General features: G+C 40.2%; 1 protein-coding gene across 4 annotated transcripts in view; it reads left to right on the top strand.

Annotated features, from left to right (window-relative positions):
- The first annotated feature begins 53 nt into the window (after nt 1-53).
- SLCO1A2 (solute carrier organic anion transporter family member 1A2) overlaps nt 54-23953 on the top strand; it is a 35757-nt gene continuing 11857 nt past the window's right edge. The window contains exons 1-8 of one of the 4 annotated variants that reach the window (XM_039332932.1): nt 54-183; nt 8202-8315; nt 14247-14388; nt 15105-15237; nt 18345-18454; nt 18647-18793; nt 20427-20525; nt 22633-22866. In XM_039332932.1, the coding sequence (XP_039188866.1) occupies nt 8265-8315; nt 14247-14388; nt 15105-15237; nt 18345-18454; nt 18647-18793; nt 20427-20525; nt 22633-22866 (916 nt within the window). In that variant the 5' untranslated portion in view covers nt 54-183; nt 8202-8264. Of the gene's footprint in view, nt 184-2415; nt 2601-2750; nt 2959-8201; nt 8316-14246; nt 14389-15104; nt 15238-18344; nt 18455-18646; nt 18794-20426; nt 20526-22632; nt 22867-23953 lie in introns of those variants that run through there. The other 3 variants (XM_039332931.1, XM_039332929.1, XM_039332930.1) reach the window with 3 other exon arrangements.

Genomic DNA, 23953 nt, shown 5'->3' on the forward strand with positions numbered 1-23953 from the left:
AGAGGGGTCATTCTGACAAGATAGATGCATTTTCCTGGGTTGGGCAACGGGAATTAAAATGCACGATACTTGACAGAAGCATGAAAGCTGCATACGGCCATTAATTTTCAACCCCTCGTGAAATAAAAACTTCAAAGGCAAAAGACAGCATTCTACATTTTTGTAACCATCCTCACTCTGTCAGTAAGTAAACTACAGCAGCAAGAACCTTCCTTCCTTCCTTCCTTCCTTCCTTCCTTCCTTCCTTCCTTCCTTCCTTCCTTCCTTCCTTCCTTCCTTCCCTCCCTCCCTCCCTCCCTCCTTCCTCTTTCTTTCTTTCTTTCTTTCTTTCTTTCTTTCTTTCTTTCTTTCTTTCTTTCTTTCTTTCTTTCTTTCTTTCTTTCTGGTGTTCCTTTGTGATTTTTTAAAAGTTACTTAGTAATTAAGTTGTAATTTGTTTTTAATTTATTTTTATTCGCAAGAGTTTTCTCCCTATTGGTTTCTTTTTCTCCTTAGATAGGTTAATGGGGGACTTTTTTTGCTTTTACTCTAATAAGCTAGGCATATTTCCTTTTATACAGTTAAATGTAGGTGTATAGTTACATAGTTTTGATATAATACTGCAAATTCATAAGCAATGTCTTTTCAAAAGTGTCTTCAATAAATACTTTTTAAAAGCTAGCTTCAGAATAAGGAATAATAGAAGACTGTACGTATTATTTTAAGTTGATGCTTGTATTCTGTCTTCCAACTTCTCTTCTGTTACAAAAAAGATTTGGTTTTCTACCTCAGTGGGCTTGAGAATTCCTTTAAAATTTCTCTTGGTAATGTTTTTGAATTTCATTTATGGTGGAAATGCAACTTTTGCTATTGCTTATGGAGATGCTCAATCATCCAGGTCATGGTTGTTCCAAAGATGCTTGAGAAAACTCCTTTTCTATTGTATATCCTTCCTTTAGTTTGAAGCCTCTCCAAGCTACCTAACATTATCCAGGGAATTCTCCTGATGTTTGGTTTTGGGGTGGGGGAGATGTACAAGGCCACAAGGAAGATTGTGCATTGAAAGACCACTTCAGCAGGGCTGAACAACAGGGCTGAACAAATTTTGAAAGGGGATCTTGCTCCAATGAACACTTGTGCCTTTGAATCTGGTTTGCCCAAGATTTCTGGAACTGAAACAAAATGTCTATAGATATTTATCTATTTATCATCTTTTTATCTATTTATTTCCTGCCTTTATTCTTATTACAAAGAGCTCAAGCCAGTGAACATATCCAACACACCTTTCTCCTCCTATTTCCCCAGAACAACAACCGTGTGAGGTGGGCTGGGCTGAGAAAGAGAGACTGGCCCATAGTCACCCAGCCAACTTTCATGCTTAAAGCAGAGCTAGAACTCACAGGCTCTTGGTGATTGGCTCAAGGTAATCCAATTGGCTTTCATGCCTAAGGCGGGATTGGAACTCACAGTCTCCTGGTGATTGACCCAAAGTCACCCAATCAGTTTTCATGCCAAAGGCGGGACTGGAATTCACAGAATTCTCCTGATGATTGGTCAAGATTGCCCAACCAGCTTTCGTGGCTAAGGTGGGACTTTTTTCCCACCCAAAAGATTCCAAAATATTGCTCTTTGGTGTTTCTTATGTCTTTGAATCAAGGGGAAGCACTATTATACTCCAAAAGGAAGGTGAGAGCTGATATTGGGAACTGCTTTGGCCTCTAATGAATTAACTGCTATTTCTTTATCTGGTAGATTAAAAATAAAAAAAGTGCAACCAGTTCTAGCAACAAATAACTCTAACAAAGAACAAAGTCACTGAACAGCCAATTCTAAAGACCTGGTCATGCCCTATTTTTCAAAGATCTATTGTATTTTTAAGTTGCTCACATTTTATTCTAAACGAATAATTAGATTAAAAGGTACATATTGTAGATGTTTGCTAAATATGCAAATAAAGACTGTAATCTTACATCCATAGCACCTAGCTGATCAGAGCTGATCTTGGAAGCTTAGTAGCTTTGAGCTTGGATATGAAACCACCTGTGGAATTCCAGGTTATGGGCTAGATTGGGAAGTTGGACAAGCATCTCCGAAGGCAGAAAACTGGCGAGCCATTTCCATATCATTGCCAAGAAAACTACCCGGATGCATACATGAAATCACCAGGAACCGAGTTCAGCTTAATGGAGAACTTTTGCTTTTAATGCAGTTAGGGATGCATCCTAAGAGACCGCATAAAACTGAGATCTGTATCTCAAAATCTCCTGTGAACAACACACATTTTTCAGACTCCTTTCTTTTGCTCTTAGTGAACAGGAGAGTATCTCTTCAAGGGTTAATGGCAAATGTTCTTGCCAGACATGAAGGTAATAAAAGATCTGGTGGATTAAAATTGTTTGGGGATTAGAGATTCCGTCCTTAAAAGAGGAGGAGGAGAAGAAGAAAGAGAAGAAGGAGGAGAGGAGGAAAAGGAGGAGAGGGAAAAGAGGAGGAGAAAGAGAAGACCAAGGAGGAGAAGGTGAAGGAGAAGGAAGCATAAATATTACATACTGTATAATCTTCACATAATCTAATTTTGGTCCGAAATGGAAACTGACATCAAGACAAATGACAACACCAAGGTGGGTGATATTCCAGCTAATTGACTAAGCCCAGTTTGTTGTGTGAATGTGCCAAAAGGAAATTCCAACACAGTTAGGCAGTATATCTGTGTCTTAGATCCATTTGTTATCCGGATTATTCTTTTGGCTCAAGTCAAAGACCTACTGTAGAGCAAAACAGAGGTCATAGACTTCTACAAACAAAAATATACTTTCCAAGGCTGTTCTCTTTGCTCTCGTTTTCCTTACGGATGAAAAGCTTTTGTTCAATACTCCAGTCCTGCTTTTTTCCAGAAGAAATTCCAAAGTGTATAAAATTTGGGAAACAGAGCCTCTGATTTGCCTCGAACAGAATCCCCAGGGTATGGCTACGATAGAGGTAGGTCTGTCGTATTCAAGGGAGGAAAGTGGGAAGAAGGCCTTCTTATTATTTTGAGGGGAGTAAATCCATCTGGTAAAAATATTAAAAAAAGGAATACTTACTCAGGCATGTTGAAGGAGGAAGAGAAATGCAGTTTTATCAACCATAAAGCCAGAAACTGAAATTTGTTTAATTAAAAAAAAAAAGAATCAAAAAGTTAATACCCTTGGTCTTAGGGTAACTTGCAGGCAGGGAAATACATGCTATCAAATCCCAGATTACAGCATATTCGGTTTTTTTCGTGGGCTTTCTTTGAATGAATGGGTCAAGTATTTAAAACAATACTACAGTAGGCTGCCACAATTTCACAAGCAGAAATTGGGGGGGGAGGGGAGGAACCTGCTACTGTTTAATAAATGTGCTATGATGTGGTTTTCAAATTGCTTAGTGGACAAGGAAGATTTATATACAAATGGGCATGGATTCCGTTGCAGCTCTGGTAAATTAGATGATGTCCAATTGGAGAAGAATTCTATAAAGGTTCCTCTGTGTGATTTTTGCAAGGATTGATTTTATTCAGTGGTGGTGGGGATGGACTACTTGATTTTTGCTTGTTTTTACACTGCCCTGAGCCTGGTGCTAGGGGCAGGGTAGATAAATCCTAAATAAATACATAGCTTGATTCATTGATTTGATGCGTGGACTTGTGCATTGGCTTGTCTATCCTTTCTTTCGTTCAAGAAGTCTTTGTAGCAATCTTTCTTCCTATTTTTCCCCACAACAGCTTCTCCTGGCAGGTAGGCTGGTCTGAGAAAACAAAACTAAAGGAAATTCTGTGGGCTGGTGGACTTGAACCCAGGTTCAAGCAGTGAAAGAGTGGGAGACAGAGCATACACTGCTGGAAAATTTCATTGACAAACAGAGATGGGGGATAGATTCATTTTTCCAGTCTTATGATCCAGGTGCAGCCTTTGAGGTTTTCTCCGTAGGAGTAAGTGGTTATTGCTTGTATAGCAGAAAGAAATAAGATATTGCTACTCCAGATGGTAGCTGAGCACCAAAGAATTGAGGCCTTTGAACTATGGTGCTGGAGAAGACTCCTGTGAGTCCCCTGGACTGCAAGGCGATCAAACCGGTCAGTCCTAGAGGAGATCAACCCCGACTGCTCTTTAGAAGGCCAGATCCTGAAGTTGAAACTCAAATACTTTGGCCACTTAATGAGAAGGAAGGACTCATGGAGAAGGGCCTAATGCTGGGAAAGATGGAGGGCAATAGAAGAAGGGGACGAGAGAGAATGAGGTGGCTGGATGGAGTCACTGAAGCAATAGGCGTGAGCTTAAATGGACTCCAGACGATGGTAGAAGGTAGAGGATGGTAGAGGACAGGAAGACCTGGAAGAATGTTGTCCATGGGGTTGCGATGGGTCGGACACGACTTCGCAATTAACAACAACAACACTCCAGATGGGAACATTTACCTAGTCTTTTGCCAATAAATGTACTCATTCAATCCCACTTCTTTCTTTGCCTGATTTGCACTATTATAACTCTGATCTTGCCTAAGAGTATTAAGTATTTGAATTACGTTCATACAAGGAGGATCTACAACAGGGGTGTCAAACTGCCGGCCCATGGGCTGGACACATCATCAGGAAACCACGCCCACCCCATTGCCGGCAATGGAGAAAAAGCTCCGATACATCATGCAATGTCATGTGATGTCATGAGTTTGACATGTCTGATCTACAACAACATTTTGCAGTGCAGAATATGTCCAGGATATCCTATTTTACTCTGACTTACTGTTTTCAATTGTTTTGCACTTTAAGAGATCTCCAGGATACTGTCACCTTAATGTGACTATTGAGTTTAGCCCTTGACTTACACCCATTTGTTTAGTGAATGAAGTTACAATGCCACTGAAAAAAGTGGCTTAACATTCCTCACATTTATAACTATTGTAGCATCCCCACAGTCACGTGATCAAAATTTGGGCATAGGCAACCAGCAATTATTTACGACAGCTACAGTGTCCCGGAGTCATGTGATAGCTATTTGCGACCTTCCCAGCTGGCTTCAGAAAAGAGAAGTCAATGGGGGAAGCTGGACTCGCTTAACAACTGTGTGATTCACTTAGCAGCCGCAGTGATTCCATTCACAATTGTGGCAAAGCAAAAAGATTGCAGAATTGCACACAACCCACTTTGTAATCACTTTGCTTAGCACTGTAAATCTTGGCCCCAACTGCAGACATAAGTTAAGCTATTTGGGATCACTCCGATCCCCAACAACTAGAGAGTTTTCTTCTAGACTTATTTTTCATTTTACAGTGTAGGCCGACAGACAGATTTCCACATATTTTCCCATCCACATATTAACCAGGCCTAACCTGACTTAGTTTCCAATATTCCAATTTATCGCCACCCGCTGAGTCATTCTTTCTATAGATACAGTTGTTGTTGTTAGTTGCGAAGTCGTGTCCGACCCATCGCGACCCCATGGACAACATTCCTCCAGGCCTTCCTGTCCTCTACCATCTTCTGGAGTCCATTTAAGCTCATACCTACTGCTTCAGTGACTCCATCCAGCCACCTCATTCTCTGACGTCCCATTCTTCTATTGCCCTCCATCTTTCCCAGCATTAGGCTCTTCTCCAGTGAGTCCTTCCTTCTCATTAGGTGGCCAAAGTACTTGAGTTTCAACTTCAGGATCTGGCCTTCTAAAGAGCAGTCAGGGTTGATCTCCTCTAGGACTGACCGGTTTGATCGTCTTGCAGTCCAGGGGACTTGCAGGAATCTTCTCCAGCACCATAGTTCAAAGGCCTCAATTCTTTGGTGCTCAGCCTTTCTTATGGTCCAACTTTCACAGCCATAGATTGCAACTGGGAAAACCATGGCCTTGACAGTTAGTCCTTCACTTATTATAGTTTGTTTAGTGATCTTCAAAGTTACAATGGCACTGAAAGAAGTGACTTATGACTTCTTTTCACACTTACGACCATTGCAGCATCCCCATGGTCATGTGTTCAACATTCAGACTCTTGGCACCTGACTCATATTTATGACGGTTGCAGGGATCAACCGTTTGTAAACTTCTGACAAGCAATGTCAATGGGGAAGCCAGAGAAAGGTTGTAAAATGGGGCACAACTCACTTAAGAACTGTCTCACTGAGCAACAGGAATTGTGGGCCTAGTTGTGATGGTGAGTCGAGGACTACTTAAGAACTTGGAGAAGAATGATTGAAGGATGTGCTAATCCTCAAAAAGGGTAACTTCCTGACTCCATATTACTTGTGTTCCTTTTCACTATAGCAAGATTAGAAAACACTTCCCTTCCACAAGATTGGACTGGATTTTACGGCACATAGCAAGGCCGGGTCAGGTGTAGAACTTCCATGATTCCTGATCTCTTGGTCATAGCCTTGTGCCTCAGCAATTAGGGGTTGTTGTTTTTTGTACAAAAGAAACTGAGAGTAATTCCTTTGTGCCTATCTCTGAGGTCCTTTCACCATCCAGAGAGGTAGTGATCACTTTTTACCTCTTCCTGAATGGAATACAGCACAGTGGATGGATGGAGAAATCAGAAGAGCTGAAAATGACTTGTAGACTCTCTATATCACACAGGAGTATCTAATTTCCTTTACAATATAGATCACTCAAAGAAGTAGTGCAAAATTGGAATATACCTGGCCCATAGACTCACCAAGAGTTAGACGCAACTGAATGGATAACATCACCATCATCATCAGATTATACATCATAGTGCTGAAAGAAAAGTCTTCATCGTGGTTCAGTCTAAGCTGGGAATAAACATGGTGACTGCTTTAGAAAGAAGTTTGCAGTTTATTGAAGAGGAGAGCCAGACAGAAAGATGGCTCTGGCAGAAAAAGAGAAGGAGACATGTAGGGAGTGGGTTTTTATACCCTCTGGAGCCTTTTGTTTGGAGTTGTTTCCTGCTCCTGTTTGAGGCATGAACTTTGACCTGAGTCTGAGTGTGCCCTTTGGCATCTGTGGGTTAATCCTATTATGTCAGGTCTTAGAATTTGGGTGGGGTATGTAGATTTTAGGTGTCTTTGTTTTCTTAATCTTCTAGCTTCAACTGTCCTGAATGGTTTACATTTGCATTTGACAGAGCCGGTTTCTGCTTGGTGGAGGGAGATCTGGGGCCATTAAGAAAAACTGGGCATGCTTTTCTGCCTCTTTAAGAACCTTTGAGGAAATAAGTTTTTCTGCCCTTTTAATATTTCCTTCTCTGGGGGGCTGACTTCCCACAATAGAGTAATAGGGTTGGAAAGGACCTTGGAGGTCTTCTAATCCAACCACCTGCTCGAGCAGGAGACCCCATACCATTCCAGACAAATAACTGTCCAATCTCTTCTTTAAAACTTCCCGTGTTGGAGTATTCACCGCTTCTGGAGGCAGGTGGTTCCACTGGTTAATTGCAGTCACTGTCAGGAAATTTCTCCCTAGTTGTAGGTTGCTTCTCTCCTTGATTAGTTTCCACCTGTTACATCTTTTCCTGCACTTAGGCACTTATGGTTTAGGGCATAATCACATATGTAATCTTTAGAACTGCTATTTTTCCAGTCAGAGTTTTTCAGATGAACACATTGGTGTAGCAATGTAAAGAGGATGCATTCAATTAAACATGCGCTGTTTTGTATTTCAGTCCTCATCTGATGCTTCTGCATTGTTTTATTTTATGTTATTTTATCTCACACTTTTATCTTTCATTCCATTTGATCTTCCTCTATTTTATCTCATCTTACTTCACCTTATGTTATTTTATTGTATTTTTTGCTGCTGACACCTATTGTTTTTTTGATATGACCAATTGCCTAATCAATAAAACTACACTGCACTATATTGGAGCAGGAAGAAATGTTGCAGATCTGTTACAGATTGTATTTAACATTAAAGTTTGATTTCTGAGAGCTTGGGTCAGGACCTAAAATTCAATAAATAAAATTACTATCCCTGTTTGTATTTATAATGGGGTTTAAATCAACAGTTTCTCTATATTTCAGACTTTTCAAATGGGCTTAAGATCTAGTTCTATCTCTTTTTTGATACCTAGAGTCAACAGTTTCAGTAGAAATTTCGTGTACAAAAATGGAAAATTAATATCTGTATCTTAACACTTCCATTTGCTTCTAGTGGTATCTTCAGCTTAGCTCCCCCAAATATCTACACCTCTCTCTCTAGTTTTGAAAGTTTGTTTGATCGTGACATCCATGTTTGTTTCTCTCTCCCTTCTTCCAGACGGTCACCAAGACTGAGGCAAATAGCCACAAAGAGGACATCGTAGGTGGTCCGAAAAGTGAAATGAAGGGCCGTAAGAAGTTACTGTCTGCCTGTTCCCTGTCCAAACTGAAGGTATCAGGATCTTACAATTCCCATGTTACAATTTATAAGTCGGTGTAAAACATTTGATATGCATGCTTGTACATAGATTGCTTGCGGAAATCCAACTGGCAATATATGTTATTCTATAGCAGTGGTTCTCAACCTGTGGGTCGGGACCCCATTTGGGGTCGAACGACCATTTCATGGGGGTCGCCAAACAACGCAGTCCGCCATTTTTTCCCCTTTTCCTTAGCTGTGCTACTCCCTTTTATTCTATTGGCTTTTGAAAGCCAATAGAATAGACTCTCTTGAATAGAGTCTAATTCTATTGGCTTTCAAAAGCCAATAGGAATTGTCCAGGCTGCCTCTGCCCTGCTGAGCCCGCCAAAAGTCCCATTCTGCAAACGGTGCTGCACCAGTTGAGTAGTCCTCGACTTACGACCGGTTGAGTAGTTCTTGACTTACGACCGGTTGGGTGTCGCGGCATTAAAAAGGTTGAGAACCACTGTTCTATAGGATCATTCATTCATAACTTTAAAACCCAACAGGAAGGAATGTGAGAATCTTCCATTGTGGAGTGAATCGCATTCACAGAGTAGATTTACAAACACATTAACTGGGGATTAGATGATTTGTTCTTCAGAGTAGTTCACTGCCTTTGGCGATGTGGCCAACAGGTGAAGAAATAATATGGTTTATGTGAGGTAAATGTCGTAATGGTGGACTCTTACGCTAAGTTTAGGCTTAGTATTTTGAACCCAGATGTGAAATTGGAAGAGAGCATTTCATAGAGTATGTTGAGTCTAATCTGTTGCTTCTCTCAGATTCTTTTACCACCAGTTGTAATTGTTCCAATTGAATAAAAAGTGAAGGGTTGAAAGAGGCAGTTGGCCCCTTTGCTTTATGCAATATATAAGCCCAGGATTTGTGAACTAACAGGTTTTTGCTACTGCCAATGGACTTTAAACTGGACCTTTATTCTGGAAGCTATGCTAATATATACCTGAATTAAGCAGCCAGCTGAGGGATTCTGGGAGTTGAAGTCCACACATCTTAAAATTGGCAAGGTTGAGAAACAACAGAGAGGAGACCCCAGCCGCAGAGTAGATAATTTCACTATTGAAACGGTTAGTAGTAATTACAGACTGCAGAGTTTTAATCAGATTTTTTTTCTTTCTCAGTTCTGCCTGAGACTGACTTTAGGAAGCTATGAGTATACAACATGGAAGAGTGAATATAAATGCTCTTTAGAAAAACAAAAACAAAAACAGGCTGTTTTGAAAAAATAATAGCACAATGAAGAAACAGATTTTAGGAATAATCCATCCTGGATTGTGCTGAGTTTATAGTTTCTTGCCCTACAAATAAACACACGTGTGTGCGCACATACACACACATGCACAAACACACACACACTGAATTCTATACATGTCCATTCAGGTCCAGGTTAGATTAATGTCAGTGGGATTCTTACAAAGAAAGGGGATAGAATTTGGGAGTACGTTTGTCCTAGATGCCATAAAAGATGTATTATTTGCTTATTTTGATTTATATGGCTGCCCATCTTGACAAGGCAATTCTGGGCAGTGAACATGGTTAGAAACATCAATACAACAATTAAAAGGAGAAAGAGAGAAGCATAGCAAAAGCAAAAACATGAAAACAAAAGGGCAAACAAGGCTAAACCATTGACAATAAATGAATAATACTTTGTAGGCTTGACTAAACTCCTGATTCCTTGCCTGGAAGAATCTGAACATCTGTTAAAATATATACATTGTTGGTTTCATGCCAAAAGTTCCACGTGAAAAGTTAAATGGACACTTTCAGACTCTCAGATTTGCAAGATTTGTTTAATGTAGGATTAAAATAAAGTAGAATTGGTTCATCTAGACCAGGGGTAGGAAACCTTGGCTGTTTTATAACTCGTGGACTTCAACTCCCAGAATTTCTGAGCCAGCTATGCTGAGGGGAAAGGGAGAGGTTTCCATGCTGAGCCAAGCTGGCTCAGGAATTCTGGGAGTTGAAGTCCACGAGTCATAAAAGAGCCAAGGTTGCCTACCCCTGTCCTAAATCCTCCTGTTCTAAGCGGTGAGCCTCCTAGACCAGGGGTAGACGATCTTGGCTCTTTTATGACTTGTGGACTTCAACTCCCAGAATTCCTGAGCCAGCCATGCTGAGGGGAAAGGGAGAGGTTTCCATGCTTAGCCAAGCTGGCTCAGGAATTCTGGGAGTTGAAGTCCACAAGTCATAAAAGAGCCAAGGTTGCCTACCCCTGGTCTAGGCATATTTTCTGTCTGGTCCACCTGGTAAGGCTGATGTCAATCTTGCAAGTGTGGAAGTACAATTCATCCGCCATCTCTTCCTAGCCTCTTTTGCCCCACCACTAAAGAGCTGCAGGCTGTGCTGTCTCTTATCTAACCGTTCCCTAAGCAGCATCTCTTTGTCTCCCAAGGTCTTTCCCACACACCATTACAGAAAAGGTGTGATGTTGAAAGAGATGGAGTTTGGGGTATGGAAATCTTTGCATATGTGTCTATTGCAAGAAAATATAATTTCTATTGGCTCAACGTTTGGCCTATCCAAAAAGTTCATTTTCAAAATTGTCAAGAATTTTGGTGTGCCAGACTGCCACTATAACTCTCAGGGAAGAAGACAAGAATATCCTACTAATTTTGCAGATGGTTTCCATTGTCTGCAAATAGAACAAATGAGATTAAAGCTAAACTGTCTTAAATTACCCTGGCCTTTTAAAAGCTAACCATCTGAGAGTGAATCTGATACCTTTGTGACTCCCTTTGCAACTGTTCTTACAGTTACATAAGGGAGCAGGAATACCACTTGGAAAAGCCAGAAAAAGGGAGCAATTGCATAAATATGCTTGTCAAAAAAACGAAACTCAGCCACTGTAGGGAAAAAGGATATCAGTGTCAATACACATGTATGCAAATAAACTAGAAATATTCTTAAGCCATTGTTTGCCTCCTGAATAACCCCCCCCCCTTGGCCAACTTCACACAATACAGTTAACCGTAAACACCAGCCAGATTCATTAGCTTGGTGTGCTTTGTCCAAATAGGATCCAAGCCAAAAAGGTAGATTAATATCTCTTTATTTATGCATAAGCATCTCACTCAAAGAGAAAGCAACTTAGAAAATCATTTTATATACATTTCAAACATACTGGAGATGGAACGTATTCTTTCATTGGTTAACGTCATTTGACTCGTTGCTGATGTTATCCATGTAACATGTAACATTTTATAGCATCCCATAATATTCTTAGCATGATCTTGCTAATGCTCATTGTTATATTCAGGAAGTGAGTTTGTGAGTTACTAAAGTTCAAAAACTAATCAAGGAGAGAACCAACCTAGAACTAAGGAGAAATTTCCTGACTGAACAGTTAATCAGTGAAACAACTTGCCTCCAAAAGTTATGGATACTCCAACACTGGAGGTTTTTAAGAAGAGATTGGACAGCCATTTGTCTGAAAAATGGTATAGGGCAGGGGTAGGCAACCTTGGCTCTTTTATGACTCGTGGACTTCAACTCCCAGAATTCCTGAGCCAGCCATGCTGAGGGGAAAGGGAGAGGTTTCCAAGCTGAGCCATGCTGGCTCAGGAATTCTGGGAATTGAAGTCCATGAGTCATAAAAGAGCCAAGGTTGCCTATCCCTGGTATAGGGTTTCCTGCCTGAGCAGGGGGTTGGACTAGAAGATGATTTAAACCCCATTATAAATACAAACAGGGATAGTAATTTTATTTATTGAATTTTAGGTTCTGACCCAAGCTCTACATAATCCTTGGAAACCAAACTTTAACGTTAAATACAATCTGTAACAGATTTGCAACATTTCTTCCTACTCCAATATAGTGCAGTATAGCTTTATTGATTAGGCAATTGGTCATATCAAAAAAACAATAGGTATCAGCAGCAAAAAATACAACATAAGGTGAAGTAAGATGAGATAAAATAGAGGAAGATCAAATGGAATGAAAGATAAAAGAGTGAGATAAAATAACATAAAATAAAACAGAATGCAGACGCATCAGATGACTGAAATACAAAACAGCGCATGTTTAATTGAATGCATCCTCTTTACATTGCTACACCAATGTGTTCATCTGAAAAGCTCTGACTAGAGACTTAGCAGTTCTAAAGATTACGTATGTGATTATGCCCTAAACCATAAAGCGCCTAAGTGCAGGAAAAGATGTAACAGGTGGAAACTAATCAAGGAGAGAAGCAACCTATGACTAGGGAGAAATTTCCTGACAGTGACTGCAATTAACCAGCGGAACAGCTTGCCCCAGGAGGTTGTGGGTGCTTCATCACTGGAAGTCTTCAAGAAGAGATTGGACAGCCATTTGTCTGGAATGGTATGGGGTCTCCTGCCTGAGCAGGGGGTTGGACTAGAAGATCTCCAAGGTCCCATCCAACTCTATTATTCTGTTAAAACTATGTATGACCCTTGTCCTTGACAGGTTTGAACCAGTCCGTTCCTCATGAAGAACTTGCTTTATTACTTCACGGAATTAGAAACATTAATCAAACAAACTCCTAGATACTGAAAACATTATTCAAAGATCCCACATCTCCAGGGCTGCATCTTTCTTTTAGACATCTGTGCTAATTTGCCAATCCACATTTTAGCACTTTTTGAGGAAAGTCAGGAGTCTCCTCTTTTTTCTGGAGGTCAAATGCTATAATTCACGGGTGTCAAACTCGATTGCATCATGTGACATATCGTGACATATCACAATGTTTTTTGTCTTTGCGGAGCCGGGGTGTTGTAGCTTGTGCGTGACGCATCCGGCCCATTGGCTGCCAGTTTGACACGCCTGCTATAATTCATCTTTCCTTGAGGAGCTCAAGGCCAGAGCATGGATGGGATTGTTCCTCATTTAAGATTCACAACAACTTTGTGAAAGAGTGCCTGGTCTGCTTTGTTTCTACTTGGAGGCCATAGAATCATATGGCTGGAAGGGACCTTGGAGGTCCTGTAGTCTAATCCCCTGCCTAAGGCAGGAGAACATATACCGGGAGTCTTCAGATTTGGCCCTTTTATGACTTATGAACTTCAACTCCCAGAATTCCTCAGCCAGGCACGCTGGCTGAGGAATTCTGGGAGTTGAAGTCCGCAAGTCATAAAGGGGCCAGGTTTGAAGACCCCTGCCTTATACCATCCTTGACAAATGTCCAATCTTTTCTTGAAAACCTCCAGCAATGGAACACATACAACTATGGAAGTCAAGCTGTTCAACTGATTAATTGTTCTTATTATCAGGAAATGTCTTCTTACTTCTAGGTAAGATCACTTCTTGATAAGTTTCTATCCCTTACTTCTTGTCCTGCTCTCAGATGTTTTGGAGAACAGGTTGACCCCTTCTTCTCTATGAAAGCCCCTCAAGTATTGGAAGACCTTTGGACGTCTTGCTTGAGAAAGATAAAAATGAAGTTTAGATGTTAGGATTTGATGATTAGATTTGTTATGCTTATAGAAATATTGTGTATTTTTATTGCCACAAATAGACATGTATGCTGTATATTCTTTTGTTTATGTTTACACTTAGAGTAAGAGGTTATTTTGTGATATAATTCTAATGTTATTTTTATTGTCTAATTGATCAATGTTATACGTTGTTTTTGTACTTTTGTTTAATTTAGAGTGAGGCTATTTTATTATATATTTGTGCTGTTAATTTTTTTCCTTTTTTTCTCCCTTTTCATGACCTTTTCCCTTAATTTTCTTTTTTTCTGTTATTTTGTATTTTATCTCTCCTTGAAACTTCTTAAAGTTATTATTTTTTTTAAAAAAAGAGATAGTTCCCAGCTCAAATCGACTGAGTGAGAAACAGAACTTTGATTATCTTTGTCTCAACCCCATATTTTACCCTCTACGTGCCAGTGAATTTGATCCATTTAATTCCCTATTGATTGTCCTCATTTCCTTCTAGATATTTTTGATAATGTTATACTTAGCCTATCTGACCAAGACTATGACTGGGGCATACATAAACAGCATGCTGACTCAAATTGAAAGGCGTTTCAACATCCCCGCCTATCTGGTTGGAATTATCAATGGAGCCTTCGAAATGGGTAAGGAAATAGATGAACCCGTTGAATGGTTTGTAATAAATAATGTCAGGGAATTGCGCAGCAACTGTTCAGATGAAGTCAGGCAAGCTGTAGTTTTATATAAATAAATATGTTTATCATTTATATTTAGTTTCTGGTTTGATATAAATAAATATGTTTATCATTTATATTTATAGCAGAAAAGATAGTCAGGTACACAGGAACATCATGAGGTAAAACTCAACCCACACACAGAGCACACTGAAGAAAAAGTCGGGGGGAAACGGAAACTCGCCCTTTGCCCCCAGAGCAACCAATCATAGTGCAGATTGCCTCATGCAGGAGCCGGCATTCTCCAAACAATGAACAACAACTGTGTATTCTTGGCCCAATGTGCAATTTTACTGTTCCAGCTTCTAGATTTAATATCCTAACAAATAAGTACATTTATTTAAATTTTATGTGTATTTAATATTGGTTATACCAGGGGTAGGCAACCTTGGCTCTTTTATGACTCGTGGACTTCAACTCCCAGAATTCCTGAGCCAGCCAAGCTGGCTCAGGAATTCTGGGAGTTGAAGTCCACGAGTCATAAAAGAGCCAAGGTTGCCTACCCCTGGGTTATACAAAACATCAGCATGGTAAGCATATTCCAATAGAAGATTATTAGAAAGGAAGAATGAAAACTTAGGGATGAAGGAATTCCTGTTCGCACTGAGCCTAGTTTATTTTTACAGGTGACCTGCTGGTGATTGTCTTTGTGAGTTACTTGGGAGCAAAACTTCACAGGCCACGCATGATTGCGCTTGGATGTGTAGCCATGGGCTTGGGCTGTGTTTTGATAGTACTGCCTCATTTTCTAATGGGGAGGTAAGTTCCTAATCTTATCAAATTCTCATGTGGATAGTCCTCAACATACAACCCCAGTTGGAAACAGAATTTCCATTGCTAACCAGGTGATTGTTAAGGGAGCCGTGCCTGATTTTATGACCGTTTTTTGCCATGATTGTTAAGTGAATCCCTGCAGTTGTTAAGTGAATCACACGGTCATTAAGTAAACCCAGCTTCCCCCATTGACTTGGTTGGGAAGGTCACATGACCCTGACCATTGTAAATACATTGTGTTGCCACAACACCAAATGTAGCCTTTCATACTTGCATCCTGATGTATGCCAGCTGTGTGGTTTGTGTCACGTCATTGAAATGCATGGTTTCTCATCTCCCCCTCTTTCTCCCACCTCCCCAAAACTGAAGACCCTCATTCATTCTTGTTCTGGGTGGCTAATTTTAATAATAACAACAACAATAACAACAACAACAAGAAGAAGAAGAATAGTAGGAGTAATAATAATAGTAATAATAGTAATAATAATAATGATGATGATGGAGTTGAAAGGAACTATGGAGGTCATCTAGTCCAACCCCCTGTTCAGGCAGGAAACCCTACACCATTTCAAAAAAATGGCTGTCCAGTCTCTTCTTAAAAACTTCCAGTGTTGGAGCATTCACCACTTCTGCAGGCAGGTTGTTCCACTAATTAATTGTTCTAACTGTCAGGAAATTTCTCCTTAGTTCTATGTTGCTTCTCTCCTTGATTAGTTTCCATCCATTGCTTCTTGTCCTGCCTTCAGGTGCTTTGGAGAATAGCTTGACTCCCTCTTCGTTGTAGCAACCCCTGAGATATTAGAAAATTGTTATCATGTTACCCCTAGTCCTTCTCTTTATTAAACTGGACTACACAATTCAAGCAACTGTTCCTTATATGTTTTAGCCTCCAATCCCCTAATCATCTTTGTTGCTCTTCTCTGTACTCTTTCTAGAGTCTCAACATCCTTTTTACATCATGGTGAACAAAACTGGATGCAATATTCCAAGTGGGGCCTTACCAAGGAGTTATAAAATGGTATTAACACTTCACGTGATCTTGATTCTAGCCCTCTGTTAATGTAGCCTAGCACTGTGTTGGCTTTTTTGGCAGCTGCAGCACACTGCTGGCTCATATTTAAGTGATAGTCCACTAAGGGCTCCGAGATCCCTTTCACAGTTACTACTATTGAGCAAGGTACCATCTATACTATACCTGTACATTTGGGTTTTTTTGCCTAAATGTAGAAGCTTACTTTTTTCACTGTTGAATTTCATTTTGTTAGATAGTGCCCAGTGTTCCAGTTTGTTCAGATCCTCCTGTATCTTAAGCCTATCTTTTGGAGTGTTGGCTATTCCTGCCAATGTGGTGTCGTCTGCAAATTTGATGAGTTCCCCATCTATCCCCTCATCCAAATCATTGATGAAGATGTTGAAGAGCACTGGGTCCAGAACAGAGCCCTGGGGCACCCCACTACACACTTCCCTCCATGGAGATGCAGTTCCATTGAGGACAACATGTTGAGTACAGCCAGTCAGCCAGCTATGAATCCATCTGGTGGTGATGCTGTCTAACCCACATTTTTCTATCTTATCAAGTAGTAGGTTGTGGTCTACTTTATCAAATGCCTTTCTAAAGTCCAAGTAAATTATATCCACAGCATTCCTCTGGTCCACTAATTTTGTCACCTGGTCAAAGAACGCAATAAGATTTGTCTGGCATGATCTATTTTTGACAACCCATGTTGGCTTTTAGTAATGACTTTGTTTGCCTCTAGGTGTTTGCTGATTCATTGCTTGATTATCTTTTCCAGAATCTTCCCAGATATTGAGGTCAAGCTGATAGGTCTGTAGTTTCCTGGATCCATTTTTTTTCCTTTTTTGAAGATGGGAACTACATCAGCTCTTTTCCAGTCCTCCAGTGCTCCAGGATCTTTGAAAGATATAGTTCAGTGGTTCTGAGATTACATCTGCCAATTCTTTCAGACCCTTGGGGTGTAGTCCATCTGGTCCTGGTGATTTGAACTCCACTAGGGTGGATAGGTGCTCACTTTCCATTTTCTTGTGTATCTTAACTTGTGTTTCTAATCTGTTTTTTACGGTACTGTTTTTGATAGGTTGGACTGTTTTTTCCCTTCGTGTAAAAACAGATGCAAAAAACAAGTTAAGTAGTTCTGCTTTCTCCGTGTTGCTTGTCACCGTCTTGCCACTTTCTCCCACTAATTGACCAGTCATTTCTTTCACTTTTTTCTTGTTTTATACATATTGAAAGAAGCTTTTTTTGTTATTTTTTACTTTTGTCGGAAGCCTTAGTTCATTTTGAGTCTTAGCTTTCCTCACTTCATCTTTGCAGCTTGGGCTATTTACTGATATTCTGCTTTAGTTATGTGCCCCTTTCCACTTTTTATACTTGTCCTTTTTATCTTTCAGTTTATCAGATAGTTCTTTATGCAGCCATGCTGGTTTCTTTTGAGAACAGTTATTTTTCTTCTTTGTTGGTATTGTGCTAGACCGAGCTTTTATAATCTCACTTTTCAGAATTTCCCAAGCTTCTTCAGTTGTTTTCCCCTTGAGGATTCTCATTCATGGAATCCTTCCCAAGGTGTCTCTCAATTTATTGAAATTAGCTCTCTTAAAGTCCAAGGCTCTAGTTTGACTATGTTCTATTGCTTGTGCATTTTGTAAATATGGCTTTGGAAGAATAAATAATTCAGTAAATATTTCACCTAAGAGAGGATCAGAAAGCCAATCCAAGCAATAAGTACCAATATTTCCTTTTATAGATAGATTCACATTCATTCCCCCAAAGGCATCCAGTGCAAGTCATGATGATATAAATCATCCTAATATCGTTATGTGCAAAAGATGCAAAATAATGTATTTGTTCTCTGTGGTCATCTATGCTCCCTTAAGAAATGTTAGTCACTTGCAGGACCACTGTTAAATCAATCTTCACGGATTGTAAATATGTTCCACTGAATTCTATTGAATAGATGAATGAACAGATCACATTGTGAATATTTCTACTAAAGCGTGCCCATGGACTCCCCTACCCACATGGAAAGAATAAACACACCTTAGTGTTATTTTATACAATTTATTTTGATTCACAGGTATCAGTATGAAAACGCTGCTTCCTCTTCTGAAAATGCTTCTTCAAGTATGGCAGTTTGCCTTGCAAATCAAAGTGACATATTCAAACCTGCCCCGTTACCTTCAAAAGGTAAAGTTCCCCTTTTGGTCTATTTAGCTTCCTCTGTATTACTTATCCATGGTCATTCACACATAACTTTCGTTGCTGATACACACCTATTTCCTTACTGACCAATGAAAAGCATCAGCAGTTTTACTTCTATGAACATCCTCCTCATGGAGTTTTTGGTTTATTGTTTCTGCTTATCCTTGCCCTTTTTAGAATGTGAGAATCAAGAAGGATCTTTGATGTGGGTGTTTGTACTGATAGGAAACATCATACGAGGAATAGGTGAAACTCCCATCGCACCTTTAGGCATCTCCTATCTAGAAGATTTTGCAAGATCAGAAAATTCTCCATTCTACATAGGTAAGCCTGTAAAAGCTCAAATGTCATCTTTATAAAAAAAAACTTTTTAAAGACTTTCTAACCCAGGAGGAAGAAATTTGTAGTGCTGATGTCATGGTTCCGACAAATGAAACTCTTCAAAGAACTTCAAGGCATTGTTTACCATAAAAGAATCTTTATTTGAGTAGCATAGCATTGACACTAACATAATCAAAGCCAAAAACTGAATTCCCCTCCCCTGAGCACATAGTATCAAAGCACAATTCCCTCCTCCAGTTAACAGTCATAAATCACATTCCCCAATTAGTTTAAAGCACGGGCTTCCCCTCCAGCTCTCCATTCCTCCATTCTGCCAACTCTTTATCATCTCTTATTTCAATAACCTTGGTTCTCACGCTAGGTTCAGTGTTATTATGTCTAGCTAGACTCTCATGCACATTCCCCCCTTCCCCAGCATCATCTAACCCTAAAAGCAAAAAGAAGAAAATGGTTGCATCTCCATCTGTTGTCAATGCAAAAACATTCGATGTTAGCAGCATTGACTGCTGAATCACAACTCCCGGCAGTCTCAGCCAACGAAGGATGCTGTGATTTTCGTTTTAGTTACATTAGAAGTAATACATTTCCAATGCAATCACAGTGCTCAGAGGGAAATACAATTTATTTATACAGGTAGTCCTTGAGTTATGACGGCAGTTGGAACTGGAATTTCCATTGTTAAGTGATGCAGTCATAAAGTGTGATGTCACATTACTACATCACTTATCGACAACAATCCCAATTGCCATTGTTAAGCAATAATCGTGGGTCATTAAGCAGGACCTCATGTGATTCTGAATTTGACTTCCTGCCGCTCCCAATAAGCAAAGTCAATGGGGAAGCTGGAAGAAAATCATAAGTCCTGGTCATGGTGAAACTTTTCTTAGGTGGCTCACAAGTAAGTGGGTGGTGGATGAGTACAGATGGATGGGAGTTGCTGCTGTGGCAGGCATGACTGTGGATGGTTGCATGGGTAGGTGCTCTGATCCAGCACAAGTCTGGGCAGGTGAGTGGGTATTATAATATGGCGAAAGTATGGGATGATGGGCAGATGCCCAGCTGCTAGGCCTGCACTTGCTCTTCTGTCCAGGACCTCCTTGGGAGAAAAAAATGGTGGGAAGAGTGACTTACTGAAGTAAATTGTGACCTCCTGATGGCTTCCCCATTGACTCTGCTTGTGGGAAGCTGGCAGGGAAGGTCATAAACACTGATCACATGACTCCAGGATCCTACAACTGTCATTAAGTGTGAGCTGCTTGTCACATACCCAGATCATTATCATGTGACCATGAGGATGCTGTAATGGCCGTAACTTCAAGTACCAGTCAGAAGTCAATTTTTTCAACACTGCCGTAACTTTATACAGTCACTAAATTAATGGATGTAACTCAAGGACTACCTGAAATTACATTAATGTATTTCCAGAATCCAGTATCTTATATATAATCCAATCAGTACTAACCCAGTTAAATATCTACTGGTCCTTCAAGCAGCACACAATTACCTGAGTGGCTTAGAATCTAGATACTTTGTTAGAACATGGAAAAATGTGTCAGCTCGGCTGCTTATGGACATGTATAGATTTAACATGTTTGAATCTTTTCTGCTCCTTTAGGCTGTCTACAAATAGCAACTGTCTTAGGTCCTTTACTTGGTTTAATGATTGGATCCTATTGTGCCAAGTTGTACGTGGATATTGGATTCATAAACCTGGGTAAGACAATTGGCCAACACAATCTGTAAGCATTAATACCTGGAAAAACAATTCCGTGCATGTCATTCTGAATTTTCTAATTTTGGAGTTTTGGTGTCTTAATATCAGTTGTTACAGTGATTATTTTCACTTTGCTTTGTCATGAATGGAAATGTAGTGGCCTGATTATTAAGGTCAACATGAGTCACCATGGATCCATCACTGATCTTGCACAGTGACATCATGACACTGAAAATGGGTGATTTTGATCTTCCAGGTTGGCTTTCCTGATATTTTGAACCCCAAACTTAATTCTTTCCCTGTTGGCTAGAAATGATAAGAGTTGACGTTCCCCCTAAACATTCTGGAGAGCAGCAGGTTATCACTCTGGTATATGGAAATGCTACATAATTACATGTATTGTGTATGTGTGTATATCTGTCTATCTGTCTGTCTGTCTATCTATCTATCTATCTATCTATCTATCTATCTACCTACCTACCTACCTACCTACCTACCTACCTACCTACCTACCTACCTACCTATCTGCTATGTATTGAAATATATAAAGTAGTGTTAAGCCGTGTAAAGTGACTAATCTTAGATGATCCTGACTATTAACTCCAACTGTTTTGGAGGGAAACTTTGAACAATTATATTTGGGCTGGCTTTCCACATTTTATGATTGATTAAGGCCCTGTGGGCTCAGAGTATAAATGACAGGAAATTGCCTGCAGTTCTCCAGTTCCAGTTTGAGTCAATAAATGATGTTGTAACTATGCTGGTCTGCTCCTTGTCTACTGAAGCCCACTACACAATGCTATCTATCAATCTATCTATCTATCTATCTATCTATCTATCTATCTATCTATCTATCTATCATCTATCTATCTATCTATCTATCTATCTATCTATCTATCTATCTATCCACCCACCCATCTATCTACCCATCTATCCACTCATCTATCCATTCACTCTGCTCTCTCTCCGTCCCTCCCTCCTTCTCTCTCTCTCTCTCTCTCTCTCTCTCTCTTTCTCTCTCTCTCTCTCTCTCTCTCTCTCTCTCTCTCTCTCTCTCTCTTTCTCTCTCTCTCTCTCTCTCTCTCTCTCTCTCTCTCTCACTCTCCCTCCCTCCCTCTCTCCCCCCTCCCCCCTCGCTCTTTTATAATACAGAGCTATTGCAGGAGGGAATCAGTACTAATCTATGGCAGCAAAAATCAGCAGCACTTTTTCTGACCAAATTTTATTAAACGGCATAATTTTTTTGCTAGCTGCAGTTTATTTCCTCTGAAGCCATGTTAAGGTTAACCAAGTTAAGTATGGCAAACATAGAGCCAAGTTTCTCATTCTTAGCAACTTCCAGATGTACGGACATCAACTCCCACAACTTCCCAACCTGTTTGGCCTTTGCTGAGAATTCTGGGAGCTGAAGTTCACACAACTAGAAGTTTCCCAGCCTGGTGCTATCTTCTCCATATTCCACCAGGGGCCACTTTGCCCCACAATGCCCCTGGGAAAGGATGGAGCCTTTCCTCTAATGCAGCGGTTCTCAACCTGTGGGTCGGGACCCCATTTGGGGTCGAACGACCATTTCACGGGGGTCGCCAAACAACGCAGTCCGCCATTTTTTCCCCTTTTCCTTAGCTGTGCTACTCCCTTTTATTCTATTGGCTTTTGAAAGCCAATAGAATAGACTCTCTTGAATAGTCTAATTCTATTGGCTTTCAAAAGCCAGTAGGAATTGTCCAGGCTGTCTCTGCCCTGCTGAGCCCGCCAAAAGTCCCATTCTGCAAACGGTGCTGCACCAGTTAAGTAGTCCTTGACTTACGACTGGTTGAGTAGTCCTCGACTTATGACCGGTTGGGGGGGTCGCGGCATTAAAAAGGTTGAGAACCACTGCTCTAATGCATTTGTAGAGAAACAGTGGTCACAAAAATGACTTAAAAGCGAGAAAGAAAGCAGAATACATGTTTAAAAAGTGGGGTCTCTGTGCTGAGGATAAAAGTTAATAAAGAATGTAGACATTAGTGACCGTTCTCTCTATTTTCCCTACCTTTCCTCTCTCTATAAATGCACCCACCCACCCTCTAAGCCTAATGAATGACTCTTAATCTTTCTTTCTTACCAGAGGAGGTGGCAATAAATCTCACGGATGCCCGTTGGGTCGGTGCCTGGTGGCTGGGAGTTCTAGTATGTGCCTTTGTGAATTTCCTTGTTGCGATCCCTTTCTGCTTCTTGCCCAAGACTCTTGTAAAAGAAGGAGAAGAAAATAACATCGAAGCAACAGCCAAGAGAAACACATCCCTCTTGCAAGCAGAAAACACAGGCCAGGCAAAAATAAAATTGCGTGAACTTTACAAGGGTGAGCAAAAAGCAAAACAAAAGCCAAAACACATTATCCTTAAAATCCCAGACAATAACAAATATACAGCAGTGGACCAAGTTTCCTGTTTTAAAAAACTGAAGATGGTGGGCTTTTCTTGACTGAAACTCTTTAAATCATTTAATAATAAGTTAAATTTGCCAAGAATTCTATAGCCGGAAGAATTTCAATCATGGTTTAGGGCAGGGGTAGGTAACCTTGGCTCTTTTATGACTTGTGGACTTCAACTCCCAGAATTCCTGAGAGCTGAAGTCCACGAGTCATAAAAGAGCCAAGGTTGCCCACCTCTGGTTTAGGGTATGTTGATGAAGATTCTCAGTTGTTCAGGTAGAATAGTCTGGAAGTTGTTGGTTAGCTGTGATTTTGTAAGTAAATTGTTCAACAATTTGAACATCTGGTGTTCTGATGTTACTGAATTACTATTTCTGACATCTTCAGCATTGGCTATGCAAGGAGAGATGGTGCTGGATTCCCAGTTCTTTTAATAATTTATGTCTTTAGCTGACCCAAACAACTGGATTCTCAGTTCTTTTAATAGTTGATGTCTTTAGCTGACCCAAATATCTGGATTCCCAGCTCTTTCAATAGTCTATGCCTTTAGCTGACCCAAACATCTGGATTCCCAGCTCTTTCAATATCTACGACTTTAGCTGACCCAGCTATCTAGCACTTAAGATAACTACCGTAACCATGGCTGGTAGTTGAGTCCAGGCAACTGGATTGCTTTTCTTATTGATTCAAAATGTTTCACTGCTTGAACCAACAAGAAAAAATGTCCAGTTGCCAGGACTCAACTACCAGCCATGGTTACAGTAGTTACCTTAAGTACTAGATAGCTGGTGTATTTTTGAGACATTTATCAGAAGCAACTCCTAGCCTAAGAAACTCTTTGCCAGGTAGAAAAGCTGTCAGGCCAGGAAAAAAAGTGGCTTTTTTACTTCTCAAAATGAGATGACTAGAAGAGAACCAACTGTACTTTTAGGCTTCATGCCACATTTTCTTCTCAAAGGTGTTTTATCATGGATTGATTGTTTCTGTTGCTGGTCAACCCATTTTGAGAAGCAGC

Source organism: Crotalus tigris, unplaced genomic scaffold, assembly GCF_016545835.1.
Source record: "Crotalus tigris isolate CLP2741 ecotype Arizona unplaced genomic scaffold, ASM1654583v1 scf7180000024469.1203045, whole genome shotgun sequence".
In the NCBI taxonomy this organism is placed as follows: domain Eukaryota; kingdom Metazoa; phylum Chordata; class Lepidosauria; order Squamata; family Viperidae; genus Crotalus; species Crotalus tigris.